Genomic DNA, 9,706 nt, shown 5'->3' on the forward strand with positions numbered 1-9,706 from the left:
TGAGCTCAAGTCGATGTTGCATGGCTTTGAGTATTTGCTCGTAAGTTGGAGGTCAGTGACAAAGAACAATTAACCATTCATGAAAATGTAATTGCCATGGTTTCGCTTGAATTTGTTGTTTTCAGTTGAATAGGGAAGTAAGTTTATGAACTTAAACAATTCCTATCTACTTCTCGTGTGCCAATTCATGCTCCGAAATCTAGCAATATGTATAGATGGTTACTACATGCAAATAGTAACTCTGTTTTTTTAGCACCCTATTTTGGTAATTAAATTTGAGTACACTGCTTCACGACCATTTCAAAAACGCATTCAAGAAATGGACTATGAGCAACGGAAACGACAGATTCAACCATTTTTTTGTAGATTTTCGCATCAATACCACAGTAGCAAACCAGATGCAACTTATTCTGCTTAAATAGAAGTTTCAGCAGGGAAGAGGTGCGGAGCAGAGAAACGTTTGAAAAATCATTCTATTTGTGCGGAGGCTTTTAAATTATGATGCACGAGTTCAAATTTTAAATCTTCAACAGTATTGGAAGCGAAAGTGGTTGATGCTCAAGCTTAAGTTTGTATAAAAAGGAAATAAAAATGTCCCATTATCCTACCTAAGCAACAACTCTGAAGAAAAAAAAAATACACGTTTCAATAACCATCAAGCAGCTGTTGACTCGTAAAGGTCATAAAATTCGATGTTCTGTAGCCTTTTCATTCTCTCTTTCTCCGAGCTGTGTCGACTAGATATGCATTCAGATGTTGGCCGAAAATCTTGGTAGAGAATGACTGCACCACGTGCTTTCGAGCATCTCTCCCCATTGTTTCTGACATCTGAGGATTCCGAATAAAATTTGCCATGGCCAAAGAGAACTCTTGGGGCGTAGGGTCACACAGGAAGCCTGTCACACCGCTCTTAATTGTCTCTACTGGACCCCCACTGTTACATGCAATTACGGGCTTATGGGCTGCCATTGCTTCCAATGGAACGATTCCAAAATGTTCGTCCTACATCAATTGTATACGATATTAGACAATGCTAGATTGTTTCAGTTGAGATGGGTGAATATATATTTATAAGAGACAAACAGACCTTTGGTGTGTAAATAACACAGAGGCATTGGGACAAAAGGGTATTTCTCTCAGACGTAGGACAAGATGTGACAAAATGAACTCGATCAAGCACGCCTTTGCCTTTTGCCAAGTTTTTCAAATCTTCCAGATACTCGACATTCTCTCTGAGGCGTTTATCAAAACCACCTGTCATTCAACATAGTTGCATCAGGCTGCCCCAAGCATAAAAGAACGGCACTAGTTAATCGAGAGAGTAAGGGGGGAGGTGTAAATTTTCCAAGAAGGAAACTTAAGGATTGAACTGTCAAAAGGAGCACTCTTTTAGATAGAATTATTAAGTTTCGAGATCAAATGGAATGACAACAATTTTTCACCTTTTCAGGTTAACAAAGCAGATTAAAACTTTTCTTCAACAGGAGTTTTTTTGTCTCCTCTGGAACATAACATGCAATTTGTCGCAATTGCAAAGATAGGTAAAAACGTAGTACCGAAAGAAAACTTTTAATTTGGTGTTTCATAATTCTGTGACCGCTAAAAATGGTAATCCTTTTCAACACGGTCATCATAAATGTCGTCCAAGTCTGATATAACCTGTCAAGAATTCTTTTACTAACTTACAAATGTAGTAGTAAACACAAACACAGAAACACATACTTATGGTAAAAATGTTTTTAAACTACTTTCAAACTAACACACCTGCAATAGTCAAGGTAAATTCTTCATTGTTGGCACCTTCAAGGACATCGAACTCGTTATTACATAGCCTTGCAAAAGAGGATATAGCCAGGTCTATATTCTTCTTCCTTTCAAACCGATTGATGGATAGAAAATTCAACCTAGAATAGTGTGCAGCATAATAAGACCACATTGGCTTGAGAGTCCATGTGTTCATCTATTTTTCAATTTTTCTGTCATTTTGTTGATATACATCATTTGAATACAAAAAGCATAAATTTGAAGAAAAAAACAAACAGAATTAAAATTCAATATGGGGAACGGTGTGTCTTATCCTAGAACTAGAAGATACCGAGAATTAGAATCATGTCTGTTACTTGGTAGCATTGACTTCATCAAACTGATCCACGTTGACAGCAGGATAGAGCACAGCAGGTCTAATTCCACTCGCATTGAGAATTTTGAAAGTTCTTGCAAAGGTAGATGCAGTAAATTTGCTGTTGACCAGAATTAAATCTGCCATGCCTACAATTGATAAGACAGTTCAGAAAAATCAAATTGTGCAGAGAAGGAAGCATAAAATATTTAATGAATAAATACAATGTTAGACACAACCTGTTGTTATTTCTTCTAAATAATCTATAGGTTTCCGATAAATTCTTCTAAGAATGGTTGTGTGTTGAGCCAGTAATAAATCTGGAAAATGGCAATAAAATACAACCTAGATAACAAAAATTCCATAAATATATGTCTAATCGAGCATAGCAAAAATCCAATTCAAAAGTAGTATTAAATATGTCAAACCTTCGAAGCCTTCTTCAGCTTCATCAATGGAATGACAACGGAGACCTGATCCACGAGTATAACGTCGAATGTAGGATACATGAAAAACACACATAGAGCAACAAAAATACACCGCAGGTAGGCGCATACTGCATGAAGACGATAGAAGATATGGCGCGGTAGAAAAGCACCATACACAGTTACTGGAAAGATGCCTGTTCAATATTTAATGTCCAAGATCAGAGTGTTTATTGACTTAAAAAAGGGTGTAGTTACAAACTTTCCAGAAAAGGAAAACAAATTTCAAGTGATAGAGAGATAAAGGAAAAAGAAAAAACAACAAATTGTAGTGCACCAGAAACTGTTTCCTCAAAACATCGGTTTTTATCATGGTGTGAGGTAAAAATATGAACATTGTGCCCATAAGATGTGAGTTCAACAGCAGCATCGACAACTAATCTTTCTGCTCCACCTACGCATGTGAAACACAGAGAGTTAAAATTCAGCGGATGCATTTTGAATCAGGACAAGTTAAAGACAACATAGTATGTGATACTGCCAACGTTGAGAAATTCTATTTTTGCATAAATTTATAAAATATCATCATGGGATCAATGCAAAACTCAAAAATCATTTATACCATTATCCCATATTATTTCCTTCAACAAAAATTCATAACGGATGCCAAAAAATTAAATAAACAACATTAAAATCCAAAAACATCAATATGTATATCTTAAGAATGCAGTGTCAAGGCTGTAGTAGTACCCACAAATTCGCCGAATATACATCGCACATTCTCATTGAAATAAAATAGTTATCATCCAAAGTTCAAACAGGAAATCAAAATGTGATGTTAGAGCTTCATCCTCACAAAAACTGCATGACTACGTAGCACTTGGTTTTGATAAATCTTGAAATTTGGTAACCTTTTTAATATAAAACTTGCATTTTTACAAAAGAACTAATCTGAATGAAAAAACTGTCGTCCTCACACCAAATAAGCCCACACTTACATTTCATGCATTCCTGAACAAGGCTTCATTTTAAAAAATAAAAATAAAGAAAAAAAAATGGCTTTCTTGAAGCTATGCATCAAGATAATAAACCGTGCTTTAAAAAAAAATGTATGGCACGATATTTTCTTTTCAGCTTGCTCTTAATTGTATCCATAATCGAATTCACTTTACTTTAGCACACAGGAAACAATTTTTCGATACCAAGCACCAGAGATATCAAAGCCTTGATCTTTATCCCAAACACAGAAAAATAATCTCTCTCGCAAATATACGCTAAATCCTACAGGGTCCTAACACTGTAACGCCGACAAATAACCTCTCTCGGGTCGATTAATCTCCCAAAAAAAATAAAAAATTTGTGCTCACATCATCGAAAACACCTAAGCCCATAAAAATTCCCATTAAAATAGATAGATTAATTCCACAAGCTCCCAAATCTAGAAAATTAAAGATAAACGAATGCAAAGAACTGTATAAGAACTTAAAAATGTAAAACTAGTCAAACGAAGGATGCAAGGAAATAAACCTACCTATTCCAAGATCAGGGTGAATAATTGCGATGTTCAACTTCGAATTTTCCTCTCTGCCCATATCTGATCCTGCTTGTGATCTTATTCAAAGATGAATTCTGACGAGTATTTTAATTTGGGATTCAGTGAAGATCGGTGGCCGATCATCTGTAGATGAAAGTGAAAAACTTGCCTGTTGGTGAAAGTGTAAGCTCATTTAAATTTCGCCCAAATATAAAAAAGCCCAATACAAAATACAAACAAATTTAATGCAAGGATTTGGGCGTTGGTCTCGGGTTTATCGGGTCGGGTAGAAAATTTGACTAATCGAACCCGATCCGAAAACCAAAGATCATGGATTAATGTTGTAATATTCTTTGTATTTTGAATAAAACACTAGGTAGGGTCACCACAATTCTTGAGGTGTTTACCCAAATTTACAATACTATAATCGAGAATGAATGAGAGATAAATTAATAAAGCTAAGATATGTAGAGAAAACTCTCAATCTATAAATGATAAGAGATTCATTTATTATGCCACAGCAAGGTGCAAATGAAAGCCTCATTAACTACAAATCAACAAGAACAAGAAGAACACAGGGAGGAAACCTCATTATTCTTTCCTACAACTGGTTTTCCTTCATCATGCTTAACCTCGAAGTCTAGGCACTTAGGGCTCGATTTTGGAGTGCTTGTGGACTTGTTTGATGTGTTTTGATCTTTTGGAGCTATTTTGCTGCTTGCCCTGCCGCTGAATTTCGATTTGTGCATTGTTTTGGAGTGATTTTGTTTTGTTAGGAGTGTTCTTTGGTGTTGGTTGGCTGCCCTATTGCTCCTGGACGTGGGTTAAATTTCTGCACGCTAGGTGTTTGATTATTTGCTTTTAGAATCCGATACAGAGGAAGTGCAGGAAAAATATGGCGGCGACCCACCGCCAACGCTTTTTAGAACATTGTCCACTATACACATTCAGAATAATAAAACACTGGGAAATCAAGATCAAATCTTTGACAAGAAAAACTACTATTCAACTCTCAATTGATTGACCTAAATTCCCGACTGATTTAGACATCTTAAAAATTCAATAGGATAGATCCAGATATAGAAATCCAACAAAATTAAAATTTGAGTATGAAATTGTAGTTAAGTTAATAGAGGAGAATTCAAAAACATTGTCATATAAGCAAGGTAACGCACTTCCAACTGTATTCCATCACAACTTAATTCGATTTTGCTAAAAGAAGCCCAAACAAAAAACCCAAGCAAGAACAAAATAAAATAAAACTAAAGACAGAAACCAAGAATGAACGAGGAAAAACAAAAACACAAGAAGAAAGCCAACCCAGTAGAAGAACGATCGAAGACGAGGATATCGTACGCTGTTAAAAAATCCACTCACACAATGCAAGGAACAAACTACATGATATCACTCTATATTGATAGCAAACCTTTTGAATCAAGCTTGTAATAAGTAAAACGGTTCATGACCAAATAATGCAGTATGTTATTTAGTCAAACTTGCAACTATTCTTCACATGTCAAAGTGTGCAGTTAAATAGGTACAATATTTACATATACAGAATTCCACCAATTTCAACAGTTCTTTGTGTTTGCATATGTCCGCACCCAAAAATTCCAGAAAATTCAAACGATAACAGAAGTTCAGTGGAACCCTGACACTGTTAAAAGGAGCAAAAAAATCTGACTTTATGAAGTCCCGGAAGATTATCAAACTCCATATTGATGACACAACATAGCCTTATATACCAAAACCCGTGAATTGCTCAATTCAATCAATAACAAGTGAAAAAGAAAATGCTAATCAATTCCGAAAGAGAAATCAAAACCAAAATCTTAGGAAGAAAAAATTCAAAAAATTAGTTGGAAAACTGAGTTAGAACATGGTTACCTTTGAAAAGCAGCTCGATCGAGAGACAATTAACCACAAGAATTGCACTGAAAACGAAATGTTTAAAGGGGCTTTAGTTTCAGTCGTAATAATTAGGGGTTTGGAAACAAAAAACCCAAACAAGAACAAAATATAATAAAACCAAAGAAAGCACACTGAGAATGTCAAAGAACGAGGCAGAACAAAACAAAGACAAAAGAAGAGAGCCAATAGAAGAAGAACCAGCGCAGATAACCAACCCAAACGAAGTTCTGAAGACCAGATCTAAGGCAGACAGAGGAGGCCGAAACGTTTAAAGCGATGAACGAGTTGTTTCTTTTGGAGCGGTGTGAATTGACCCGTGGTTTTTGGTTTACCTGTGACTCGCAAGAAACTGGCTCGTTTTAAATTATTAACGCTTTAAGTTATGTAGAAGATATATGCGTTGTCAAAAAATAAAATAAAACATATATGTTTTTGAATCTTTTTTTTTTTTTTAAAAAAAAGTAAATCAAATGCATTAAAGCAAAATGTCTTGATTTACAATACTAATTAACCAAGATTCAGCGGCTTTGCGAGTCAGGCTGTGTGCTATTTTGTTTATCGATCTTTGCATGTGTTGGATAAACACGAAGGATGTTGACGATTCCATTAAATCTCGAATATCTAGTACTATCACCCCATTCGGACCCAAATCTGTTTCTCAGCTGTTGAGAGCCTCTATAGCTTGGATCGAGTCCGAGAAAACACACACATCTCTAGCCCTGAATTTTAAACAAAGCTCCAATCCATGTCTAATAGCCAAAAGCTCCGCTCCTTTCACGGATCCGGGATTGTGTATAGCACAAGACAAATCACCCCTAACCTTCCCTCTGTCATCTCTGAAAACTGCCCCAGCACCATATTTTTTTTGTCGCTGTCAAACCCGACGTCCACATCAAGTCTCAGTTTGTTAGGGGCTGGTGGTGTCCAAGCATAGATCGGTGTTTTACTGTATCTGTTCTTATGTTGCAATCCAAAGTATTCTGTCGAAAAACATCAAAGAAAGATCCCTCCCATTCAATGCAATGTAATCAACACTGATCCAAAGAACCGTGGTTACATCTACAGACCCAACACATGACCACAAACAACTCAAATTCCGCCTTCTTAAATGTTTTGACAACATCGACACAATCTCAATAAATTCTACTCCCCTGACTTGTTTCAAATCTTTCCAAAAAACAGAGTTTTTCCATACATCTCTATCACCCGGACAAAATAATAATACATGACAAGTAGTAGCATAATTTATTTTACACAAAGCACAAATACCATTGACTGGAACATGACGAGCAAGTAAATTCATCGACGACGGAATGAAATTTTTCGAAACTCTCCAAAGAAAAATCGTACCTTGGGAGGGAGGTTTAGATTTCATATTATTTTCCACCAATCTTCATATGGGTGCATCGACTGGTAGGGAGGTGGCGTTGTAATACTTATTTTGTTGGTCTCAAGTGCGGCATTACGAAATAGAAACTATGAAAATTGAAGAATAAATAAACACCAAAATTTATGTGGAAAACTGTAACGGCCGAAAATTCATTTACGTAAATCCGCATGCATAATTAGGAAAATTAATTATTTTAAAATTTAGAAAATGGGTTAAATGACTTTATGTGAAATATGTGAATTTATTTGCATGATTTAAATATTATTTTTATCATTTAACCTGCATCTATGCTATTTATGAGATTTTTAGAATTTGCGTTTTTCGATCGCGTAGGCGGAACCGTGGATGAACGAGATATATGAATTTTATTTCAAATATTTTTATGAGCCTTAAAATATTTTTTTAAATTATCTTTTTCAAAAAAATAATAGTTTTTATATATATAGATATATATGGAATCAATTTTCACTAAAATAAGTTATTTTAAAGGCTTTTGAGGGACTTTTAAAATTATATAAATATATATTACGAAAATATATCATAATTTATTTAACTTTTAAGAGTTATATATTTTTCTTTATTAAATATGATATATTATCTTCCCCAAAATTCTAAATAATTGTGATAATCACCAAATAATATTTTAGCCTATATTTTCATTCCTTCTTCACGTTGAATACCCTAGCCACCATCTATCCCCCTCCCCTCACACTCATCAGATTTCATACACTATCACACACAATTTTTGAAGATTATATCCAAGGGTTTGTAGCCGTTCGTCCCGTGTTCGTCGTACGCGTTGCGATCACGTTTTTGGCTTCGAAAATCAACCAAGACACGTTTGAATTCTCTTTTTGACCACCATTTAAGTTTTATATTCTGATTCTTGCATGAAAACCATTGATATTGCATGTGTGTTAGATTTTTATAAAGAATATGTAACCATGTTGAACCGTATATGTTCTTTTTGACCACCATTTAAGGGGGTTAGGGACGTGTATTAGGGTCCTTAGGGTTGAGTGGTGTAGTCGGTTTGGGGCTGGAATGGTCAGACATGAAGCTGTTGGTTTCTGGTGCATGGTTCGCGCAGGTTCAGGATTATGAGGAAAGGAGGTTCGTTCTCTTTCCTCATACCATGGACTTGTGCGTGGTTTGTTGGTTAGAACCGTATGGATGTTAGCTAGGTCTAGAAAGTGGTTTCATGGTCATTGGTGGTCTGAGCAAGCCTCACGATGGAAAACGCCGCAACTGCTCGCGTCTGTGCGTGAGCTGCAGATGGGCAAGATTCCAGAGCTTCGTTCTCACTCCATAGTCGATGGTTTGGTCTGGTTTTTGGCTTGTTAGAAATATCTGGGAGTGGGCTAGACTTTGGTGGTGGTACTCCGGTCATTGGTGGCCGGAGTTGGCCGGCCGAACGCCGGACTTAGGTGTTGCACGCGGCAGCAGCTTGGGAAGAAAGGGGGGATCGGGTTCTAGGTTTTAGGGTAGATCGGGGTCGGGTCTGGGTCCTGGGTCCTGGGTCAGGTCAGTAGGGTCATGGGTCATGTCAGGTTGGTCCGGGTCCGGGTCCGGGTTAGGTGGTCCGGGCTCGGGTATTTTTATTTTTAAGTATTTAATGATTTATTGTGTTTTTTGGCTAAATTAATTAGTTATAAAATTATTTGGGCCTCAAATTTTTATTTAAGTTAGCCCAATGATTTTTATGGGCTCGTGGGCCCATAGAAATTTTTGGATCAGTCTGTGAATTTTTAGGCCAGTCTAAAAGTTAATGGGCTTAAGTCTAAGGAGTCAGCAGCCTGAACAAATCCATGAAAATTATGCATGGTCCGTAAATATATATTTAATTATTACATAAATATTTTAAGTATGAAAAAATATTGTTTTTACATTTATTATTAAATAATTAAATATATATTTACGGGCAATATTTTATGAAAATAAGATCATGAAAAATTTTATGTATGTGCATGATGCTATATGTATATGTGTGATGCTGAGCAATGAAAAATATTTTAAGGGAGTTGAAGTGGGTGTGTGACAACCTACGGGATTGGAGATGAGATGCCTAGGCCCGGAGACCTTTCCATATGACACGGGTCTGTGGGTCGAGATACTGGGGCCCGATTGCCTTTCCATACGATTATGATTATGTTGTCTACAGATCCGGGGTCAGCCTGGTGAAGGGGCCAAGAGGTGGGGATCCCACCGCCACGTACGCTGGTTTTAGATTGATCAATCGACATGACACGTCACACAGCATGGATATAACCTTCAGATTTTTAAATGATGATATGCCCTTATTATGATGCATGATGATTATGTATGAG

At 36.3% G+C, this 9,706-nt stretch overlaps 1 protein-coding gene across 5 annotated transcripts; it reads right to left on the reverse strand.

The window, feature by feature from the left end:
- Positions 1–535: 535 nt before the first annotated feature.
- LOC140887056 (uncharacterized) lies at positions 536–6,335 on the reverse strand. 5 transcript variants are annotated; one of them, XM_073294070.1, is made up of 10 exons: positions 6,205–6,335; positions 5,966–6,012; positions 4,076–4,222; positions 2,882–2,998; positions 2,548–2,741; positions 2,359–2,464; positions 2,121–2,268; positions 1,765–1,904; positions 1,088–1,254; positions 536–1,002 (listed from the first exon to the last, which is right to left on the reverse strand). In XM_073294070.1, the coding sequence occupies exons 3-10, from the start codon at positions 4,134–4,136 to the stop codon at positions 709–711; spliced, it is 1,227 nt and encodes a 408-aa protein (XP_073150171.1). In that variant the 5' UTR covers positions 4,137–4,222; positions 5,966–6,012; positions 6,205–6,335; the 3' UTR covers positions 536–708. The 5 variants fall into 5 exon arrangements, with proteins under 5 accessions (XP_073150171.1, XP_073150169.1, XP_073150172.1 ...); XM_073294068.1 differs by having other exon boundaries at positions 4,076–4,247; XM_073294071.1 differs by having other exon boundaries at positions 6,122–6,238.
- Between the last annotated feature and the right edge of the window lie 3,371 nt (positions 6,336–9,706).

Source organism: Henckelia pumila, chromosome 3 (assembly GCF_033568475.1).
Source record: "Henckelia pumila isolate YLH828 chromosome 3, ASM3356847v2, whole genome shotgun sequence".
In the NCBI taxonomy this organism is placed as follows: domain Eukaryota; kingdom Viridiplantae; phylum Streptophyta; class Magnoliopsida; order Lamiales; family Gesneriaceae; genus Henckelia; species Henckelia pumila.

Coding starts and splice junctions, on each gene's coding strand:
- LOC140887056 (XM_073294070.1), bottom strand. CDS start 4,136: ATGGGCAGAGAGGAAAATTCGAAGTTGAACATCGCAATTATTCACCCT. Junction 2,742..2,881: donor TTTTGAGGAAACAGTTTCTG/GTGCACTACAAT, acceptor AATATTGAACAG/GCATCTTTCCAGTAACTGTG. Junction 1,255..1,764: donor ATTTACCTTGACTATTGCAG/GTGTGTTAGTTT, acceptor GTTGAATGACAG/GTGGTTTTGATAAACGCCTC.